Here is a 23,784-nt window from a genome sequence, read left to right as displayed (position 1 = left end):
CGTGACAGTCAAACCCTTATTTTTCAGCCTTAATTAACAAGACTGAAACAAATGGGAAGCGTAACAACTTTTAAATGCGGGGACACAACGCTTTCTCTACTTATGCTTTACCTTCAGCGCAATTTTTCATGCTTTTTGCATTCCCTGTCACACATCTTTGATGGTCTCTAATGTGCTGAGTGCTGGTGTGAATGTACTGTGAATACAGTCAGCCTTAAGATTGAAAGGTCTTAAGAGTATATTAACATGCAAAAAGAGGGGGATGACAAGCCCCAGCTGCTCCCTGGAGCAGACTGAACCATAGCTCTGGCTGCAGAGATTAACCATTTCCTACGTCTCAGGGAACATCTCTCCACTGAGGCCACTTCACAGGATGTCCATGGGAAAGGCTTCATGGAGGACAGGTGGAAATTCTGAAATAACCAGTATTTCATGCTGGAGGGTGCACAGCGGGTTAGGGACATTGCACCCTGGCCATCGTGTCCCGTAATGCTCGGCCAGTCATGCACCGCACGACTTCTGGAGTCCTAGTGCCCAATTAGGAGCAATCTGCTAAAGCAAACGGTGAATTAGGTTATTTGCTATTCATTTACTAAGGTTTCTATGAAAACAAAGACATGCATTGATTCAGCCTCTCTGAAAGTTGCCAGTGAGGACAGTGAGAGCTATTTATATTGAAACAGCACTGGCTGTCCCGTGACACTTACATGTATGTTCTCATCTACCTCATTTCCCCTCCGTGTCGCAGTGTGGAAAGACATGTATCAAGAAGGGCATTCCTCTCCCTGGCCGGCTGCTGAGTGACTCGAAAGGTGCAACTGAAGCGCGGAATGGCTGTCTGCCCATCCTGCGCCTGCCGCCACCCTGCCGCTGCATCACCAGGCTCCGTCAAATGTGGGTGAGTGGGACCAGGCGTGAAGGGACTCCTGCCAAGTCACCAGAGCATCCAGTCTGCCCCAGGCAGGGTATAGCGTACAACGTTATCAAAAGTGTCTGATAAACCAGAATAAGAACGGACAAAAACATTCAAAATTGTTATAAAATACCATTTAAAATAAAAACAGCTGATTTGCGCAAAGCCAGGAGTTCTTGTCCCAAACAGACACGCACTCCATGGTGGAACAGCTCTGTCTTTCTGTCTGAAACGGGCTCTTTTATCAAATGGTTTGTCTGTCTTCTGCCATGTTACTCTTACTATACACAACCTACAGATATTTGATTCCAGCCCCAGCGCTTTGTTGGCAGAAGCTAAAAGAGCATATGGACCTGTCTGGATATTGGAGGTATCCAGCAACAGTATACAGATGTCCAAGCTCTAGCCTGAAAAAATTAAAGATGGGGGTGGCAGGGGAAAACTTGCCCTGACAGGAGGCAATCTGGAGTCTAGTGACTGCCCCATTTGCATTTGCTTCCTTGTTATAATCAGGTTAAAACTTCAGCTGAAAGATTATTTTCTTCGTTTGTCTGTAGGCAACACCATGCCAAAAACCATTAGAAAGGGGAGGGTGGGTAAGAGAATGGGCTGAGCACAGATAAAGATGAACACTTAAAAAAAAACCCCAAAAACAACAAAAAAACACTCTTGCCATGGGAAACTCCCCACCAGTAATCTGGCATCGGTAGCCAATTCAGCATATCTTATTTCAAAAACTTAATGTCTCTTTCATTAATTTTTGGGGGCCACTTAAAGCTGTACAGCTATAAGTTGCAAGAAGATTTCACAAACAGTGGGGATTTTGTGACTATGACCTGTTATAACCCAGAGAGAGCATGCAATCGTATTTGTGTTTTTCTACTGAATAGTTATTTTCAGAGGCAAAAAGCCAAACACTTGCATAACTCAATATTACCATTCCGTGTATCTATGACATTTGTAAGTGGACAACACTTTGGCTGACAATCTTGAGCTAGTAAAAGAACAGGGCATGTCTACGGAGAGGAGCCAGTTTAAATATGATAAAGATTAGAGTAAATAGGATTTTAGTCCTCCCCTTTTTTAAGCAAATGGAGTAATTCTGCGAGCATGTGGAAAAATAATAAACAACCTCTCTGCTGCCAAGTAACAGGCCAACAGTCTAGACTTTTTCTTAACTGGCAATCATCTAGATTAGGAAATTGTGAATAAACGCCTGACGTGCTATTTCTCTGCTTTATGCATTCGAATACGTGCTACTTATTTGTGAAATCCTACGAGAACCATTACAGCATTTGAAACAAGACCAAGGCTGGGGAACACTTGCCATTTTCGTGCTGCTGGTGTCAGTGTCAGGGTAGTTTGCAACCACAGGCATCGCTATCGCAGCCGAGACCAGCGCAGCAATTCAGTCAGCATCACCTCAGCTTTGCACTGCATGCGTGTGTTTTGTGTGTTTGTAGGAAGATACGGGTCTGTGTGTTTGGGTTTCTGTGTGTGTATAAACTATAATTTGATTACAGAGAAACGTTGCACAGTTTAGTAGACTCAGTTCAGGCCTGGGAGCCAGGAATGCTCGGTGAACTCATTGCAAAGTTATGTAGGCCAAAATTCCCTGTATCATCCTCTGGTTTTAGTCACATTTCGATGCTGCCAGTCTGATTTTTCTGATGAAGAGAGTATAAACAGCTCCTGCTGACATTAGGGAGTTAGCAGGCGCTCAGCTCCTCCACGCGGGTAAATTGGGTCCCCTCGCATCGAAGCGCTCAGTGTCAGAGGCAGTTGCTTTTATCATCTGTCTTCATGCGATGACATACATCCTTATTATTCCTTATGATCTGTTCTCCAGCTTTTAATGACCCTACAGAGCTAATGAGATGTTTAGTTCCCCCACCCAAGCACAACCATATGGATGAGATGATATCAGGCAGCTCGCTGAAACCATTAAGTCTCAGGCATGCAGAATATCCAGAAAGTTCCTGTTTTCAGCATGTCGGTTTTAGTCTTCAAATGCAGAAGCGTATGGCATGCTCACATGATGTCAGCAGCATAACAGAACAAACTGTCTTCTGCAGACAAAATCCTGTCTATTTTTAACTTTAAAAAGATCTGCAGATTACTCTTCTTCCACTCAGGGTGGTTTTCCTCCCTTCCTCCCCTCCTTTCAGAGTCCCTGGCCTTGGTAAACTCACACACTAATTCTGTGTCATGGTAGATGTGATGGCAGGGGATGTTGATCCACAGCAGTGTCCCAGAGCCTGTGGTGGCCTCCTCCCACAGCCCAGAAGCTCTCCTGCAGTGGACAGCTGAAATGCTCCTGCAGAGAGACCACCAGACTCTTTTACCTTCATGCATCAAAAAGCCAAGCCATCCAGGGACACCAGTTGTCCTTGTTGCAGGGGAGGGACATGAATCCAGGAGGAAGGGGCTCGCCAGGCACAGAGCACGAGCTGAAGGTACAGCACCAGCGGGAGCCAGCACGCAGTGTTAGACTCCTCCTGGAATCACAGAATGGTTTGGGTTGGAAGGGACCTTAAGACCATCCAGTTCCCACCTCCCTGCCCTGGGCAGGGACACCTTCCCCCAGCCCAGGTTGCCCAAAGCCCCGTCCAACCTGCCCTTGAACCCCTCCAGGGATGGGGCAGCCACAGCTGCTCGGGGCAACATGAGCCAGGGGCTCACCGCCCCCACAGGAGAGAATTTTTTCCTAATATCTCATCTAAATCCCCCCTTTTTCAGTGTAAAACCGTTCCCCCTCATCCCATCGCTCCCCTCCCTGACCCAGAGTCCCTCCCCAGCTCTCCTGGAGCCCCTTTAGGCACTGGAAGGGTCATTAAGGTCTCCCCGGAACCTTCTCTTCTCCAGGCTGAACAACCCCAACTCTCTCAGCCTGTCCTCCCACCAGGCAGGAAGACCTCCTCACTTCTCCTTTCGGCACACAAAATGGGGAGGAACACACACTGCAAACTCCGTCATCCCATCCCAAGGGTCTGTGGCGTCTCCTAGCAGGGATTTCACACCGGAGGGGAGGCTGTGACTAACATACAGCAACTCCTGGAATGCGTATGGTGTCTGGGGGGATATACGTGAGGGGAGAGGGAAGTGTCACTCCATCCTATGCTTTTCCAGTAGAGGATTGTACCGGTTGGTTTTTTAAATGCTAAAAGTGCAGCCATTCGCAGTCTTCCTTGAATGAAAGGAAGCATTGTGTATGAAACACAGGAAGAATTTCCTTTACTGTAACTTGTAGGGAGCAAAGGAAATAAAGGCAGAACAGCAGCTAGATGAAGGTCAGATGATCACATGAATCATATGGTGATGCAAGTTATCGAGTGCGCGGCTCAGTGCACCGCCCAATAAAACCAGATGCCACCTAAATACCACTTAGCGACAAGCATTTACCCCACATGGAAGTAATTTCTCTTGCTCAGAGCAGAATGGGCTGCTTTGGGGTTTTTTTTTGGTTTCTTACTATGATACTGTGAATTTAAAAATCAGGAAAAGATCTATCAGGTAGGACAACAGTGATGATATTGAGGCAGAAGCAATTTCTTTAGATTTTTAGGCATTGCAGTCCACCTAGGTGAAAGTTGAGATGCAAGCGTTCCCCAGTCTGAAAGCTGAAGAGGTGATGGAGGCTGCTGTCGGCATATGGGCAGAGCTGTGTCTGGAAATGTATTTGCAGTTTCCGTTCCAAGGGGGAACACAATGAAATTCATGCAGAGACCTGCCTGGCCTGTAGGAAGCACACTGACTTCCAGGAACACCGTGACACCAAGAACAATCTTGTCAAGGAAATATTACTTTTAATAACTGAGTAAGAAATGACTGCGCAACTTGAACCTGCAAACCTTGGCTTTTCTGGAAAGCTGAATGGGGCTCACTGTGTTTTGACACGTCCCAGATAGGCTGCCCTCCAAGTGCCCTGGCTCCCCTCGATGCCATTAGGAATACTCTCAGTACCGTACCAGCATGCTAAAAGCCATGAATGGTACCAGCAGGTAACTCAACGTCAGAATTTTTCAACCTGTTTTAGTGCCTAATATTTTTCTCAGAGCTTTGGCCAGTGGGCAGATTCTTTCCATAGAAGTCTGCATTGCATTTAAACAGTTGGGTTCCTTTGCTGCCTTTACCCAAGGCAAAATTGCCTTTGCAGTAGAAGTGTTTTCTTTTATATAAACAATTGCTGTAGCAGTTGCTATTTTGTGAACTACTAATTGAGCCCGTCGCCAGGAGAACATTACAAACCTGCTGCACTTTTTAAAGAAGGTACCGAGAGAAATGGAAACAGTTTGAGGGTTTGCAGTTAAGGAGACCTTGAGGTAGCAGGAACCACCCCAGAGGTTTTTTCCAGTTGTGGTCTAAAAGAAGGATGTCCATACAAATGGTGAAGAATCCGCAACCAAACAGGCCACGAAGATGATCAGAGAGGTGGAGCACCTCTCCTATGAGGACAGGCTGAGAGAGTTGGGGTTGTTCAGCCTGGAGAAGAGAAGGCTCTTACAGAGGGAAGGGAGACCTTACAGCAGCTTTCCAGTTGTCTGAAGAGGGCTTACAAGAAAGCTGGAGAGGGACTTTTTGTAAGGGCATGTGATAAGATGAGGGGAAACGGATTCAAACTGGAAGAGGGGAGATGTAGATGAGATATGAGGAAGAAATTCTTTCCTCTGAGACTGGTGATCCCCTGGCGCAGGGTGCCCCGAGCAGCTGTGGCTGCCCCATCCCTGGAGGGGTTCAAGGCCGGGTTGGACGGGGCTGGGAGCGACCTGGGCTGGGGGGAGGTGGCCCTGCCCAGGGCAGGGGGGTGGAACTAGATGATCTGTAAAAACCCTTCCAACCCAACCCATTCTATGATCCTATGAAAACCAGCAGTAAGAGCATTACAATAAGAAACTAAGAGAGCAGAGCTCAGCAGAAGCCTGCGTCCAGGATGGGAATCACCAGCAGTTGCAAAAGCATCTCCAGGGATCAGGCCAGTAGCCGGCACTGTTTGACTGGGCGGAGATGGGTGCCAGAGGCACCACAACTGTGCTGGTGCGGTGCCGGTTGCGCAGCCCACCAGTGCTGGGGGCCGACAGAGGGAACTGTTGGTAACACCAGGGGTAAGGAGGGGGTTACAGTCCTATTGGCAAGTGTGTTATCCTTGCTGAGATAGCAAGACCACCACATGCTCCAGTAATGATGCTCAGCTGCCTCCTTCGTTGTCAGTCTGAACAGGAAATAGCCAACTCACAAATTAATTAGAAACGTTTAATGAGCTCTCATGCTTTGACTGTAAGTGATGAAGGCAGAGGACAGACACTGCTGATGGGAGACATTTCATCTCAGACTGCCTGGGCTGCACACGTTCTGAAAAAGCGGGAATTCACCCCATATTTCTGAGATTGATGACTTGGACTGGAGGAAGCCCGCAGGGCTCCTGCGGAGCTGCCCGAGACGGCCCTTCCTTGGCAGACCGAAGGGTGACCTGCCTCAGGAACCTGCGATGCCACAGGGTCAGCACGCCTGGGAAAAAACAGACGAGGGTGTGACAGGGAACTACAACATATTTGAAAAGTTGTATTTAGGTTAAGGATTATTTTTCCCCCTAAAAATGGGAGTCTGAGTTCACCACTGTGAAGAGCTGCAATTGCCAGGAGCAGCGGGGCTCCTCACTGGCCCAGGACACAGCCCTCGATTTTAATGCTAAATCAGTTCAAGCCTACGGTTCTTAAAAAACTGTATCTGTTTCCATGGGAAGGGCCTGCTTTTCACTAACCTATAATTTAAGAAATGGTTTGCAGATTTAAACTGTATTTTGAAAAATAAATTTGCCTCAAGGCTGATGGCTTTTACAGCCCGACTGGCCTCAGAACAATGTCATGTGAAATGACAGAGATCAAGACCTTTATTTAAACTGTTGGAGCTGTACAAGAAAAACAAGCCTGGAGAATAAAGCGCACTATCATTAATTATTGTGGCATAAGCAGCACAGCTGTAATTATCTTGTTCGCCGAGAATGTCTCCCGCAAATTTTATCAGTCATATTGTTAATACATGGAAACAGGAGCCCTTATTCTTTCTACTCTTTCGGTAGTGATCAAAATTAGACAAGATTTCTAGTTACAGCTGCTATTAATAAATCTGCTCCTTGAAAATTTGGTAGTTAATTTCTTAGGATTCAGTGCACTCAATAAGCTATTGAAAAACATAATTGCTCGTGGCTGTAATTTTGAAGTAATTATAGAAGAATCGCTGAATGTAGTCTTTTCAAATGCACCAAAGTTCTCCAAAGTGAAAAGCATCTCTGGCAGGAAAAAATCAAGCGCACAAACGCGTTTGTATCCTCTTCCCAAAAGTCCCTGTTTTTTATAAACGCCATTGTCACGTAATGACCTTTCGCAGTCCCCATGGCAGAGGCTGTAAGCCAGGGGGTGTGCTCGGGAGAGGTCCCACTGTCCAACATCAGCGCCCGCAGCCAGCCGAGTGATTTGCCGTGATCACTCCTATGCGGACCCAGCCTTTGCCTCCATGCACTCTCACCGCTGCTTTCTGTGCTGGCTCTGGGCCGTTTATAAACCACTATTCTTCGGTGACATCAGTGGAAACATTCTAAAAATTTATTCTATTAGCCAAGAAAACTAAAATAATAAGCCTTTAGGAAGTAAGATGCTCAGTTCTCAAGGAAATGCTCTCACCCATCTTTCTCAGCCCAACTACGCACACTTCCATGAGAAACACCAGTTTCATTTTCCACGGCACTCGGGGAAAACATTTGTTTTCCATTAACTGGCTGGAACAAACTCCACCTTCAGCTCCCCCGCCTGGCCCTAGCGATGCCACAGGCGACACGGACGTGTGTCCCAGAGCCGCAGCTCCAGCCCATCCTACTGAAGAAGGGAACATCAACGAGAGCAGCCCTGTGTCTCGCTTCTTGCCATTGCTGCAACGCAGCAGGGCCACGACGGGACATCACGGCAGCATCCCGCACCCCCTCAGTGGTTTTCCTCAAGAAAAAAGCTGGGTCTGTCCCACCAGCAGCACTAAGACTTACGCTAAGGAGTTAACGAAGGAGAAAAAGCGAGTTCCAGATTAAACAGACGCTCTGGTTATGGTGGTTAGAAATTGAACAACGGAGCAGCCAAAGGCACGGCGGTCAGAGAAAGTTCCCCTCTCCCAGCGGCTTAGAAAGCGCAGCATAGATGAAATCTTGAAACAAAAAAAATACCAGCATTGAACAATGTCTTTATGGGATAAAACCCATCGGGCCCAGGGATGGCCCCGGGCTCCCGGGGCACACGAGCTGCAACCGGCCCCGTGGGGAGCAGCTCCCTCCTGTTCACGCCAGGTTCTGATCTTGTAACTGGAAAAAGGTGAGCCAGGGCAGGACGTGTCCCTCCTGCCACCCCCACCCCGAGACAAGAAAAGTTGAAGACTTTTCTTGGTCTGTAACTTCATCTCTGAGAAGACACAGCTACAGAAAACCTGTTCCCGGAGGAGCCGGGTTGCAGGTGCTGAAGATATAACAGCAGCAAACAGAGCAGGAAGGCAGTTGTGGGGCGAGGGGTGGATCACCCAGGACCCCCCCAGCCCCCGGATGGAGGCTCCTCTCCCTGCCCAGGGCCCGGCGGAGATGGGGACAGGCAGAGCAGCTGTGTCACAAGGAACAGGCTTCTCCTTATCTCCTGTGCTGCTTTTGCAATCCAGGACCAACCCACGGCCCAAATACTTCCGTCGGGATGCTGCCGTAAGGACCCACCAGCTGGTCCAGGACACCTCATTGATGCCGAGCGGCGGCGGAGCTCTGCCGTGCTGCCCAGCTCTGCCCGGGGCCACTCGGTGGTGCTGAGCACCCCACTGCAGGGCTCCGGCATGGAGTGTTGGTGGAAATCTGGCCTTGGAACCCACCAGTGTCTGTGGCGGGACCGGAGTGCCCGAGCCCTGGCGGGAGCGAGCTGGGCCGGCCCTGCAAACCACCACGGCCGGTTATTCCGCCCCGCGCCCGCCACAGCCCGGCTCGTGGGGCCGCTGTGGGTGGCGACAGGCCAGATCGGTGTGGGCAAGCTGCCCTGCCACAAACCGGCCACGCTGGGCACAGCTCAGATCCACAGGGACTTTGAGCAACAGGCACTGGTGTTGGGCTGACGTGCACCAACGTCACGGCTCAGGGAAGGAGCCCGTGTCACCGTGCTGTGGCTCTGAGCTTGCTGAGGAGATACCATCTTGTGTTGGAGGTGACCGCGCGGGGCCCCCACCTCTGCCGGCAGCGCAGGAGGTGCTGCCGGGTGCCTCACCGCAGAACGCTTGTGATGTTCTTCAAGGAGCCTTTCCTTCAGCAGTAACGTCTCAAACCACAGGACCAGCTACTCACTGTCACCCGCCTGCCTTCTACGCCTTTTTCTTCCGTGCAGTAATTACCGGCGATCGGCACCAAGAGCTCTCCGTGCCCCGCTGCGGCTGGTTCTCAGGAGCTCAGGTGTGACTCCCCACCCTCGGAGCAGATGTCTTCAGCTCCATCTGGGAACAAACAGCTGGAACAGGCAAAGGTTTAGAAATCAAATTCTGCCTCTGTACAAATATTTTCAGTAATGAAAATAAACAAGGACATGGGAGTAACACACTTCCTCCTGCTACTGTGCTCTCTAGGGGGAGACAGGCTGTAAGAGAGCAGAGGACCCGCACAAGGCCCAAGCGGGTGATGGCTCACATGAAGCTCTTCATTTCTAGAGGCCACACAAGGTGTCCGGACACCAGCAGATGTTGCTGAGGCAGAGAACGCTGCCCCGCAGTGCTCCCTCGGGGAGGGGAGGGCCGCAGTACCTCTCACATGGCCCTCGCACCGGCTGCTCAGCCGATTCCCATGGGCATCCCTGGGAAGCTCCGTGTCTGCTCTTCCTGTGCCACAGGGGGCAGGACCTCACACTGTTGGTGCTGAGCTGCGTGTCCTGCAGTGGCACTAGCAGAGCTGGCACGCTGCACCTGAGAGCTGGAGGAAATATATTTAAAATATGAGAAGCCCCCCATGAGGCGGCAATGTGCGCCGGCAGCCCAGAGAGCCCCCCGCCCCCCGGGCTGCATCCCCCGCAGCGTGGCCAGCAGGGCCAGGGGGGATTGTGCCCCTCTGCTGCGCTCTGCTCTGCTCTGGGGAGACCCCCCCGCAGTGCCGCCTCCAGCTCGGGGGGTCCCCACAGCAGAAGGACACGGAGCTGTCGGAGCGGGGCCAGAGGAGGCCCCGGAGCTGCTGGGAGGGCTGGAGCCCCTCTGCTGGGAGGACGGGCTGGGAGAGGTGGGGGGGTCAGCCTGGAGAAGAGAAGGCTCCGGGGAGACCTCAGAGCCCCTTCCAGTGCCTAAAGGGGCTCCAGCAGAGCTGGAGGGGGACTCGTGATCAGGGAGGGGAGCGATGGGATGAGGGGGAACGGTTTGACACTGACAGAGGGGAGACTGAGATGAGATCTGAGGAAGAACTTCTTGGCTGTGGGGGCGCTGAGCCCCTGGCGCAGGGTGCCCCGAGCGGCTGTGGCTGCCCCATCCCTGGAGGGGTTCAAGGCCGGGTTGGACGGGGCTGGGAGTGACCTGGGCTGGGGGGAGGTGGCCCTGCCCAGGGCAGGGGGTGGCACTGGATGATCTTTAAGATCCCTTCCAACCCAAAGCATACTGTGATTCTATGGAAATAATGTTTTTCTGCTATGGACAGTATAGAAGGGCGCACTCTGGGTCAGCCGTTAACCCCCGCTCTGCTGGTTGGGAACCGTGCAGTGCCACTGCCGTTACTGCATCCCAACGCTGCTCGTGTTTCTCCTCCTTTTTGCCCAGAAGGCAGCCGGACTCGCAGCACCAGCCGTGCAGTTTGTGGCCCCGCTCTGGGACAGGACAGGGGACCCCCCCGTTCCTTCCCATTGACCCCCAGAGAGGGGCAAAATTAACCCCCCTTTGGGGGAGACACCGGCACATCGGGCACAGCCAATTTACCTTCTCCTCTCTGCCAGGAGAGGTCTGGCAGCAAAACCCACACAACCAGGGAACCAGATTCTGCTTGAAAAGCCTGGATAGATCCCACCAGGATCCGAAATTGGGGTTCTTCGATTGCCAAAGCTGAAAAGCGCCGATTCCAGTAAAGCACCATCTCCGGCGAGCGCCAGCAGCACTTTTCAAAAACCCGAGAACCGGTGTATTTAGCTTTGCCTGTAGCAATAGCAAAAGCAGTACTGCACACAGCAAGCCAGGAAGGTCGCGCGGGCGGTGTGCGAAGGCTGTAACTGCTCCTGTAGCCTGCGAAAAGAACGAGGGGATGGCTGGAACAGAATGTGCACACTGCAGCACATCAACAGCAGCGTTATTCCAGCACAGACACAGACTCACAAGATGTGTGTATCTCCAGGGCACATGCTCACTTTTAACTCCGACTACGAGGCCACCGGTTTTTAATGACAAATGTTGAAGTTACGTGTGCGGAGGGAGAAGAAAGCGACAGGGGTTCGGCGGTGAGCTGTTTAGGAGCTCCGTGCCTTTGTGCAGCCAACAGCGGCACAGGGAGCTGCTTCCCGCCCCGGCGCTCCGGACCTCATCCTGCGGTTACTCCGCACTGAGCCGCGCAGAAAATAATCACCTCCTCTTCTGCAGCCCCCCGGTCATCACAAGCCGGGGACGAAAGACACTGTGGCACTCGCACGCCCGTGGCTGGCTTCCCTGCCTTTGCCTTGGGAAAAGTCAATTATTTTCCCCCTCCGTTTCAGGAAAATTAAGGGAATTACAGAAAAGGAGTAACAATACATTAAAAATACTGGCTGGCACGTGCTATGTCCCAGTCTGGCTGGAGAGGTGAAAAGGAAATCCATTCTGGGCATTAACAGCAGAGTTTTCTGGATGCCGCAGTGATTATACTGCTGAATTTACTGCTGCCAGGGTCGCTTGCCAACCACCCACACAGCCACATGATCACCAGCTCACCTCGCGCGTCCCCTGTCAGGAGGACACCTCATGACCGTCTGCTCTGGTAACACAAAATGCTCTGTCCTCCCTTAGGTGGAAAAACCCCACAGGAGCTCTGACAGTCGGTGTGAAGCAGTGGTGTGCAGGTGTGCGGCACCAGTGTCTCTCTGCCCCATCCGCGGCACCCGCTGAGGCTGAGCATCTCCTGCCGCAGGTTCTGCCGGCGCCGGGACTCAGTGCTGCCCGCTCTACCCCTCCAGCGCCGCTTTTTGAACCCATCGTGGCACAGGAACGCTAGGCCAAACAATAAACCCCTATGTTATCATTATTAAAAGGCAATCAATTCTCTATCGATTGTTTTTACATCATCCCCCCGACACAGAGCATCGAGCCGTTTGACATCAGGCTACTCGGGATGGGAACCGAGAAGGCGCAGTCTGAGCAATCCATCCGTTCCCGGCTCGTAGGAGCGGCTCATGGTGGTGTCACTGCACCGTTAAACACTCACAGGTCTGCCGCTACGGCTTTCATTCCTCCTAGAGAGAGAAAAAAAAAAAAAATAGTCGGGTACCAGGTATCTTTTTACAGGAGGGGACTTGGCAGGTGCAAGCGGAAATCCTAGAAAGCTCCGGTCAGTTGGAGCCATCTCGCCACTTCATTTTTCCTGACAGCACTGTATCAGAATTTGAACTTGTATTTAATAAAACCTTATGAAGACTTCTCAATAACTTTACTCCCGCGCAGCGGCCCAGAGAGACAGAAAAGGGACTGTAGCTGGGCAGATGGGCACAAATACGGGAACTTGCAGGAGAGGAATTACCAACGCTCTACTACTGTGACAAACTGCTTTGCAGGCAAATTTGGGAATGGACGTATGGACCTGTGTAAGGACCACGGCTTTATGCATACGTCTGTCCTCCTCATACACGGTCGGGCACCAGTACAGATGGGCTGGAGCGCCCTCCCATCTTACCATCGCTTTTTTGGGCCAACGACATTCACGACCGATGGGACAGCAAGCTCAATCGCAAATTCTTCTTTGAAATTACCAATTCCTTAAGAGACCTCAACGAAATGGCTGCAGCACCCCTGAACACTGGGAAGCGTGTCCCAAAAGGGAGGGGTAACAGGAGACGGACAGACATCAACCTTGAGATGGTGATAGTTTATACACTGACCAACACTCTTGTACTACAAGTATAAAAAATGGACAGAAAAAGGTACCAGAAGTAAATTGACATACTGTATTTATTGCACAAATTTCCCCTAAAATTGGGAATGGTTATTATAATACAAGTGCACATCTTGGGAAATATATACAAAACCAGAAGAGATAACAAGTATGTACATTTTACCCAGCATTTTACAAGTACCACCATCTAAATAATTTAGAGAAAGCAAAAAAATTGTCATAAAACATCTATAACAACTAATAGGGAAAACATACGCAAGGTGTAAAATCCTTTCTTTTAAATATTTTTTGTTCTTAGCAGCCCAGTGTTTGCCAATTGCAACAGAAACAAATTTGCCAATTTGTGTGCCTAGTACACTTAGTTTTCAGCCAGAAAATTAAGACATGTTAATGGAGATTGGTAATAGTGGAAAAAAGAAATCAAACATTAGTTTTCCATACACATAAAACAATCACGATATACTTTTAAAAAGTCGATGCTATAGTCCTGTAAAAGATCCCTTTTTGCATTATTTAGCAAATAGACATACGTACCACATTGTTCATGTACCCTAGACGTTAACTTACAGAATAACTTCCCATCACAGGAGGGTTTTGGTTGCGTTTTGACCACAATACTGCTGGAGAGGGTGCCACTGCGCCGGGAGCTGCCGCTGGGCTCCGGGGGCTCTGCGGGGACCGGCACCGGGGGGTGGATGACGGGGAAGCTGCATCTGTGGCCGCTTCATCTGGGACTGACTGAACACCTCATTACAATGGCATTAAGGGGTCAGGTCAGGCAGAAGACAGCAGAGAAGGATGCCACCACACCACCACCTTTTTCTCTTTCTCTACACTCATTTCAAGCTGTGCAAGGGCTGTTCTTCAGAGTCAAATCCTTTCCAAAGCAATACCCACAATTCGCCCAATAATGGTTAAATGGAGGAGAACATACTATTTTCCTGTAAAGACGCATCATAAGCAGGGTCCTGGAGGTGCCAGGATTATGCCGCGGCGCTGCCCAGCTCTTTGGGTATGTGCTACAGACAAAGGTGTGTGAGGAACCTCACCGAGGGCAGGGCAGGAGCTCATCCCGGGGCCACCACGCCAGCGCCCGGCAGCACTGAGCCCAGCAGCACCACCAGCGTCAGGTTATAACTGCAAATCTACGTACAATGGTCAGAATTGTAACTATTGGCTATATAGCGTATCGTAGCAAAGAGTTAAAAATTCATATTCTGAGCTCAATCCTATATTTCATTAAAAATGTGTTTACACAACTGGGCCCCTACGTTTTGTGCTCGTTCCAAAAGCCACATGTAATGTAATTGTGTGGTGAAGAAAGGACATTTGAAGAACAGGGGAGAAACATATCCTTAGATCACATATTAAACACAAGTTTCTTCCCTGCAGCAGTCAGCGTTAGATTTTATATACAAAAGAGTTTCAAATGACACTGCCTACATTAATGTCTGGTTTACTTACTAACGTAGACTCAGTCCTGCGTGGAAAGGTGTGTGGGTTTGCCATGTAGATCTTCCCTGGAACAGAGTCTTACAGATTTTAAATATTACTGAAAAAACACTCTGGGTGGAATCCTGGCCCCAGCGAAGGAAGGGAGGAGAGTTTTGTCGCTGACAGCGGTGGGGCAGGGATCCCTCCTATTGTTTTCAAGTTTATCAAATGGTTAAAATAGATTTGTATTTAAAATAACTCAGCAAACAACAATAGCAGGCGTGCTATACTATTGAAAAGATGATTACAGAATGACATATTTATAGAACTGTTTATAGAGTTCAGAGACCAAGTGAACACGTATCTCCTACTTCTGTGGATAATCCATGAATTTCAATATACTAAACGTAATCGATGAAAACAGAACCTAAAAATCAGCAACATGAATTGGCTGCTAGGACAAATCCGCAAAGAAAAGCCTCTAATGAAGTGTCCAGTTAAACTGAGGTAGTAGAGCCTTTGAAAACATAATCCACCTACCACTGCGTATTTACATTACTTACACCAGATTGGGTCCATCAGCTATTCCTACAACTATTGTATATACAATGACAAACCAGTGATGGCTGAGTAAAGGAGAAATGCTGAGAATAAAATAAACAACATTTCCTGCTGGTAATTACACAAGCGAGTAGAAAAGGGACGAGAGTCATCTGCATCAAGGGTATATTTGTCAAAAAATAATTCTGATATTACTATACTATGGTGTCATCAATGGTCATTTTTTTGTAGAATGGTTTTAAAAAATATATCAGTTACCTGAGCAATTAAGGGTAATAGTATATTCATCTTCCCCCCAATGCTTTGGTACACTTATTTCTAGTTCATTATTTCAATAGCTGACTGACTGCTGTAAAAAGAATAGGATGTTGCAAGAACATTATAGACCATAAAAAAGTTAGAGGTAATAGTCATGTCTTTCTGGGGACCTCACGGGGAAATTTCAGCCAACGTTCTCTTGAGATTTTTTTTCCCCTTAACATTGTGATTACATTGTGGAAGAAAAGCATCACTTAGTATAAAGCAACATTTAAACATTATAAACATTTAATACTGGTTACAACATCCGGCCAAGAGAGAGAATCTCCATCGCTCGTTTGTCTGTTGGCCTCTTCCTCCCTCCCCCCCTCCCCACGCCCCCCGCTATTCCCCCTCCCCAGGAAAAAGATCATAAATAAATTTGGGAGCCGAGTGTCATTAATAAGCTTTTTACAAAACAAACCAACCCCCCCAACCCCTGTTCTTCCTCTGGGAAGTATCCAGAATTTGACTGTGACATGAAAAAGTAGTTGTTGTTTACAAATCATCGCAGCTTGAGAATTGCAGATCTTAATGAGATCCTAATCAGTAGAAGCCAGTCGAAGACAGCTGCTGCATTCTCTTGTTAAGTTTATAATTGGCGATAGCATCATCTATTTCTCAAAGCAGTTCTTCCGTGCATTTCCCAATATAAATTACAGTTAGCCACTGTGGCAGAAACTGATAAAAAATGCAGATCTTCAGCTTTTGCTAAAATCTTTGCTTTTTTGTGGTTGAAATCTCGGGCTTACTCATTTTTCTTTTTCTTTATCCTTTTTTTATAAATGACCAAGTGGGAGAGGAAAAGTCTCCCAACTGTTTGCATAACGTGCAGTTCATATATGGAGGTGCTGCAGCTCAACGAGCAGTTTGTTTTAATTGCTTCAAAGAGAAAGAAGCCAGAACAAGTTGTCTTCCATGTTGTTTCCAGAGGGGGAAAAAAGTCAACGTCTACGGCCTCTGGCATTTTAAAGTAGTATCTGGGCAACATAGGGAGAGTGAGTGCTTGCTACAGCTGCCAGTAAAGGGAGGTCGCTGGATTCGATCCTAAAAGGAAGCAGAAGAGTCACATTTAATCTAACCCGAAACGCAGCCGGGCCGAACACGTGCGTTAGTGACCACATTGCCTGCTCGAGCCCCAGTGTTTGTGCCTGGGCTGTGAGCGTACATGGCTCTGAGCGGTGGGACACTCTTCAAGTCAAAGCGAAGCCAACCGCGCTTCTCTCCTAACGCAGCGCTGCCGGCTGGGTTACACGCTGCAGCCACCAGATTGTTTCTAACATCCCCTCCAGATGCGCCTGCTCGCACTGATGAGCAACAGCTCTGCGCTGTCAGCGCTGCCTCAGCTCCCACCTGCCTGTTCGTTTGTTTTTTGTTTTTTTTTTTTCACAAGGCCAACAAACTGGTGAGAAACCAGATGGGAGGGAGGAAAACCAGCAGATTCCTTCCTACCCTCAAAGTAAAAGGAGCAGTAGTTCAGGGACAAAGCGCAGGAGCAGAGGACTAGGCTAAATGACTCCTGCAGCTCCCAGGGAAGCCCGGGCACCGTGCTGCAGCTGCTCCCCCATTCCCAGCTCCACACGTGCTCTGTGTGCCTTCCTGCTCCCCCTGTACTCCTCTGCATACAACGATATTCAGAGCCTTCCTATAAATACCCCTTAAAGAGCTTCTCTGCCTGTGCCCCACACCCACAGAGAGGTATTATGTGCCTTACATGACACAGAGGGTGTTTTCTGCCATGTAGGGAAAGTCAACGTGGAGGAATCAGGTGCCCCACATTGTTCAGTGATGAGTGACCAACTAAGGAAGGAGCCTGATAAGCTCCGGAGTGCTGAGCCCGTCTTCCTGCCCGGAGGGAAGAGAGAAAGGCTGGGGCGTCCTGGGGATCAAGCAATGGCTAAGGAGAAGCCTGTGGCCATGGGTGATTTATGCCACACCACAGTTCCAGTCCCATTCAGGAATCCATTTCGCTGTGCTTAGAACAAGCGCGGGCAGAGGATTTGGCAGAGCAAACCCAGGGCAGCGCTGCTCGGAGGAAGTTTGTGACCGTACCCCAGCACCACGCCCAGCTCCTTGACGTGAACTCTCATCTGGCCCTTGAGATACTCGGACAGCATCTTGCTTTTGAAATAGAGCTCCTGCAGCCGATCTTCCAGGTGCATAACACACTAGAAAGCAAAGGGAGTTGTGTCAGGAGAAGACAGTGCTATATCGAAACCGCGCTCAGCCTCAAAGCATAACAGCACAGACCCCACACGTCTACTGCCTTTTCCATGGCCGTGCCTAGGTGCATAATTAGTAAGGTACTGGCAAATTTTTCTTCACTGGCGAGACTCTCACTTTTGAGCAGAAGCCTTTGGTTGCATGTTAAATCAGAATTAATATGACAGCTGTCTTTATTAGAGAGCACTGTTTAAATGGACAGCTCAAAAAGCCACATGAGGGATGCCCCGGCTACAGATAAATAAACGAGGCAGAACTTTACACCCTCTTTAACCTACAAAGTGAAAGGATGCTCTAAAAACATTGCCCTCTCCATTATCATTCATACTTACAAAGTTTGGAGATAAATTATGCTTGTAAAGCTGAAGAGTGGAATGAAGCAGGTTGGAGACAAGACTTGAGACTAACACTTCCTTTCCGAGCTTATTATCAATCATTCGTCTCTGGCTACTGGCCACTTGCACCGTCCATTTGTCCGTGTCTGCAATAATGCAGACAGCTTCTGCGATCGGTTCATCCAGAACAGGATGCTAGAAACAAAAAATGAATAGCAGAACCCTGAGAATGACAAACGACAAAGGTCTTTTCACAAAACGTATCCCTGGGTAGCAGGGATAGCGTCCCAGACACTGCTTCATCTAAAATACAGTAGCATGTGCTAAGAATTGCATTCCATCTATTAAAAACAGAGCTTTACTGTAAGCAAGAGACAGTCTTAGAAGAATAATTGCTTCTTTTCTTTCGTTTTCTTCTAGACTTGAAAGCATGTCCCTGGCTGACAATTATATCTTTTGATATTCGATATAAAAAGTTCTGACATATCTAAACTATGTTTTAAGCCCCAAAAACTGAAAGTACCAAAACCCCAACTTGCTGTTCACCGTGGCTGTGCGTTAACCAGGTCGGTTTTATTCCCAGTTGCCACTGGTTTCCCTTTCTGGGAGGGCCAGCAGAGGGAGTCAGGAACCCGACAGAAGCCTGCACCCAGGTCCTGAATTCCTTCCAAGCAGCGTTCCACCTCCTGTCTATAGCCGTGGAGGATTTAAACAGGGAGTATTTGGAACCCTTCCCCAACACATTTTTTGGAGCGGAGTGTTAGGAAGCACCTCTTTCCAAAGAGTCCCACAGGGACTTCACACAGGTCTAGGATGCAGTTAGTATTTTACTCGAAGATAACCACATAGAATCTTGTTCGCTCCGTTCGTATCCTCTCAATCTTTGACTTCTGCTACTGAAGTTTAAGTTTGCTGATGGACATGGACCTCTATGAGGTTATATTGCAGATACATCTGTTTCACAGCAGCAGCTACCTCACACTGCTGCCTCTGCTGCCTGAAGTTCAATTACACTTCAGAAATGGCTTAAACATTTGGCTTAAAACACAGTGGCTTAAACCAGTGCCGAGAACAGCCACGCAGGGAGCGGAACTCCCCGTGGCAGGGCAGGGCACAAGGAAAGGGGACAGTAATGCAGGGAACAGCCAGAGGAAGGGTAGTCATGCCATCTGTGTAAGGTGTGATGCACGTCGTTAACTCGAGAGGTGTGGGCGAAGGGGACATTTCGGAGGCTCCCAGGGGAGCGCTCAGAGAAGCAGACTGCCTGCTATCAGTCTGTGCACGTCTCTTTCCCCATTCCCTTGGGAATAAACTAGAGGGGAGCAGAATCACGCTTTTCAGTGACAGTTTGCCTTCCAATTCTCTCCTGGTGACTATAAAAAGGGGTAGGAAATGCCTCAGTTCATCTAGGAAAAAGCTTCTGTGGAGAAGAGATGATTTCCAGCACACATGAGAAGTGCGAGTCCCCTTGGGACAATTATCTGTATATTGCTTTCTCCTTTTCCGATGAAGCCAGCACTACCGGATGCTTTGACTACAATCCTAAAAAAGGAGTAACGTCCCCAAAATAGTGAGCGTTCCTGACGGCTTCACCGCAGAGGACACATTCTGCCCCACAAGCGGTAGCACGTTGGTCAGATGGTGCACAGGAAGAGGAGGGAGCAAAGGGAGCTTCTGCACAAGCACTGCAGTAAGACTCCGTGCCTGGGAAGAGATGCACAGCAACCTCTGCGTTTGGTCTTGTTTAACATCATTCCATCCTGTGGGCATGCAACCATCAGGAGGCTGCCATGTCTGCAGGAGAGGATGATCTCTCTACGGCTTAGCACAGAGATCCGTCGTCTCAAGGGCCTCTCAGCTGACTTCAGCGGGAGTCTTAAGTTTTTGTGCTCCAGATTTGCAGTGAAATAACAATGTTTTTCAGATACATTAATTGAGAGAGGAGAAAAAAATTGGTGACCTGGGACTGGAGAAACCTGAACAGAGCTGCGACAGTAAATATTTCCACTTCCAGCAGGTTTGTACATTCAAAAACATTTGCCCTTCCCTACTGTGACAAATACATTTACCAAATATAGCTTAATTACCTGCACAGCATGAGACAAATCTGACACCAAACAGTGCCTCAGCTTTTCATCACTTCCTATTCCTTGCAAAACAAAGTCAGGGACGTAAGATGAACAGTAGCCACCTAGTAAGGATCTTCCAAAATTGGCAATACTGGGCTGGACAGAGTTCACTTCAACCAATTTTGACCTGCAAGAAAGGCATACCAAAGAGATGTACAATAGTAAACGCCAAATTCAGCTTACAGAGATCCGCATTCTCACATTTGTCATATCTCTCCTAACTTTCATTCAAGCACTTTTTAAAAAGAAAGAGTTTAAAGTCAGCTTTTGCAGTGGGACCACTGTGGAAGAAAAGGTTATGAGCCAAGATTGCAAGGCACAATTGATTTTTTTTTTTCCAGACCACTGATCTCTCTATATTCTTTTACAACCAGCAAGCTCAAGAGACACTTTTCCAACTACCGATGCCAAGTTAGGCTACATTCCTCCAAACATGTGACATTGAGAAGAGGCTCTATCTTTTTTAGGCTCTATTACTGTTGAATAGTACTTACCCAGGGAAAGGAATCTCATACTCTTCTGCCCAATCTTCTTGCTCTCCTCCATAATAATTACCGCTTGGTCTAGTTAGATCATGACCTGTATCCTCACTTTCGCTGTCACCCAGGGCACTATCTGAACTCTCATTTCTTGGAATGTCCCAATCAATTCCCGGGGCAACTTTTTTCTCTACATTTTCTCTGTCCCCACGGGGGACGCGAATAGAGATGCTCTCTCTTTGGTCCTGCTCATTAAAGCAGTTTTTGTAGGTCTCTTGTCGAACAGAGTCCATGAATTTACAAAATTCGCTAGGTGGTTTGCTAGTCTTTGTACACAGCTTTTTAGAAAACTCTAAACTACTGTTGTGAGCAAGAAGATCTGTAGCTGCTTGCCCTGGAATATCATCAATAGTCCGGGTTTCAATTGAACTGTCATCAGTAAAATATTCATCAAACAGACTCATGCTTTCAGCATTGTATGGATTTGGATTCCAGCTCTGATGCTCACTAGCAACTTGAGGAAAGGGCTCAGCTGTCCCACAGTCTCTATTTTGGTCCTCAACAGTTTGTTTAGCTTCACAGTTCTGATCAGCAGACACTCCTTCCTCCGTTGCTGGCGGGCTGTGATGCCTAGCAATTTGTTCCACTACTGCCTGACTTCTGAGTTCGATGTCTGAATCGGGTGACATGGAATCTCCGATGAGGAAAGTCACCTTTGTCTGAGCTTCGGCAGCACTGCAAGAAAACGCATCGCAGAAGAGCTTATCCGGCGGCTTCTTTTCCACAGCAATACCGGGTGACCTTGTTACACTGGCCGCCTGGTTGCCCGATTCCAGCGAGTCTTCATTCCTCCACACGTTTGCCGTTGGCTCCAAACCAGATTCCGTCACTACACGTTTTTCTGGTGAAGCTGACCCTGTGCACACCACAGTCTCTAGTTTTGTCTCCAGGCAGGGTCTCGGTTGCTTAACATCAACAGCATCCTCCTGGCAATCTTCAGGAACAATAGTTCTGTTCTCATCTGAAGAAGATTCCAGCTCTACCTTAGGAGTATTTTGAGCATCTTCTCTCTCTTGCTGTGAAACACCTTCTATGTTTTGTGCAAGCGAAATAGGACATTTGCAATATTTACAGCTACAGTTAGAAGTTCTCATTTCTTCAGACTCCATCGGTAGCAAGTTGCCCCTGTTCTTGTGCATCGTGACAAGCACATACTCAGATTCTTCTACTTCTCCTTTCTCCAGCGTGGTAGTTATAACAGTTCCAGGCATGACAATGGCTTCATCTTCCCCATTTTCTAGAAGATGCGTCTCTTGAAGTTCAGAGCATCTGATGAAGTAAGTAAGGAAATAAAGCAATCTCTGTACCAGGTCATGCCTTTTGCCAACCACAACTGTTTTCGCTAATCTCACAGGTGATCCAATAGCCCCATACAGGTCACCTAGAAGAGAAAATAAAAGACCATTATTTTGCATCTTTAAAATAAATTATTCTTCTAACAGACAATTGTTGTGACCAGTTTTCAAAGGTCAGGTCTACAACAGAAAAATACTAAAGCAGAAGAGTGAGGACAGCTATGCTAGTATTTTAGTTTCAATACACAGAATCCCAAAGATGCTGTTGGTATCGTATGTAAGGTGACACGCTGGTCAGGGAGACATCTGATATCACATATTAGGGAGTATTTGCACCACCTAACTTCAGTGCCTAGCTTTGGAGGCTTGTCTCCTGGGTTCCTTATATAGCCACGGGAGAGAGGAGGCATCTACTCTGAATTACCCTGGATAGTCTGGAAAGTGGGCTGAACTTTTACCCACCAAGAGTAAAGCTGTAAGGAGAAACAAACCTATGCCAACAACGAGGGCAAAAAGGGACAGTGGCGGGTGCATAGCTGAGGCCAACTTTCTTCTCTTCCCTCCTCTTGAGCTCTGTTATGGGTTGAATGGGTTGTTTTGACTGTATTCCAGATTCAGCTGAGGAAGTGGGTGTGCATGTGTTGTTCTGGAGGTATTAGGGCACTGCATGAATGCAGGGATGGGGGAGACAAGGGACCCAAGAGGCCTCAAAGGTCAGCCTAACCCCAGTGGATTCCTTGAGTCCCATGAGCTCTGAAATCAAGTCTTCTTGCCAAGACCCTGGCCATTCCTCCCTATACCAGAATAGGGCAACCGCGCAAAACGTTCTTTTCCCCTCCCTGACCAAATTCCATGACAGCTTGTGTGCAGAGCAGGACAATCTGACCAGAGAGTAGGCACCTCATCTCCTCTTCTCTAGTCAGCAACTGGAAGACAGTATGGCTAGCTACTCAATCGACGAGGCTTTGAGACCTTACCCAGGGGCTTGCCTAGTCATGATGTCCTGTACTGTGTGGCTCCTTTGCCTGTGGTATTGAGAGTATGTTCATTTCTTATCAAAAGACAGATTTCCTTGATTTGCTCTTTCCAGAACCAGGCTTATTGATAGCAGCATCCCAAAAAATAAAAATGGATTTTCCATATAGAGTGAGGACCAGAGGAGGACTAGAATCCTCCATCATCACCAGGGCAGGTGACCTTAGGAGACCTGCGATAGATGACTAAAAAGGGCTTTACTTTTTGACTGCTATTTTATAATGCCGTAAGAAATTACAGCACACACAAAAAAAAATACAGTGACCACCTCTAAGCTTGAAATAGACATTTTTGTCTCATTTTGAATTAAAAAAAAAAATTATTTGGGGGGGAAGTAACAAGCATCCATAAAAACCACTACACGGATACCCATTGATGTAAAGCTGTTGAATGGTTTAGAGATGTCTGCCACATACCGAGCTGTGCCCACAGTGGGTTGTATGGATGAGTTTTGGCCAGCATGTCCACACTCTGGGAAGAATGCTTTTCCAGGAAGATTCTTATAGGCGGCTGGCCATTCGGCATGACGGTAGGGACCCAGGCCAAGTGGTTAGTCAGGACTGCAGTCAGTAAAGCTGGTAAAAACCTGAAAGCAAAATATTCAACATAATTTTTTTCCGGGACACTCAGGATGTTAAAACTGATAGCAGTTCTACAATCTGTATGGATCAAGGATTGCAGAAAGAACGACAAAATCAGCAGAGGTCTTGGTTCCTTGGGGAGAGAACGGAGGGCTCTACCCTTCCTCTCACCCCTGCAATGCTCTTTTTTAGAACACACATTTAAAGTAAAATGAAATACTTTAAACTTGTGGCATCTCAGTTCCTCTGTTTGGCAATCATTATTAGACTTCCTATTTTGCAAGCTTTATGTTGTAAAACATCTCAAAACCAACTTACTTTGTTTGCTGTAAGAAAACAGTA

At 48.1% G+C, this 23,784-nt stretch overlaps 1 protein-coding gene across 2 annotated transcripts in view; it reads right to left on the bottom strand.

The window, feature by feature from the left end:
• Nucleotides 1-15,662: 15,662 nt before the first annotated feature.
• The window catches only part of FNIP1 (folliculin interacting protein 1), a 67,838-nt gene continuing 59,716 nt past the window's right edge, over nt 15,663-23,784 (bottom strand). For both annotated transcript variants that reach the window (XM_082489937.1, XM_082489938.1), the window contains 6 exons: nt 23,278-23,447; nt 20,487-21,912; nt 19,951-20,119; nt 17,861-18,058; nt 17,358-17,473; nt 15,663-16,352 (listed from right to left, as the gene is read on the bottom strand). In XM_082489937.1, coding sequence (XP_082346063.1) covers nt 16,274-16,352; nt 17,358-17,473; nt 17,861-18,058; nt 19,951-20,119; nt 20,487-21,912; nt 23,278-23,447 — 2,158 coding nt within the window. In that variant the 3' untranslated portion in view covers nt 15,663-16,273. The remainder of the gene's footprint in view (nt 16,353-17,357; nt 17,474-17,860; nt 18,059-19,950; nt 20,120-20,486; nt 21,913-23,277; nt 23,448-23,784) is intronic.

This window comes from Vanellus vanellus (assembly GCF_965231255.1).
Source record: "Vanellus vanellus genome assembly, chromosome: 13".
NCBI lineage: Eukaryota > Metazoa > Chordata > Aves > Charadriiformes > Charadriidae > Vanellus > Vanellus vanellus.
The sequence above is the reverse complement of the archived record's forward strand: the minus strand, read 5'-3'. Positions and strand labels throughout refer to the sequence as shown.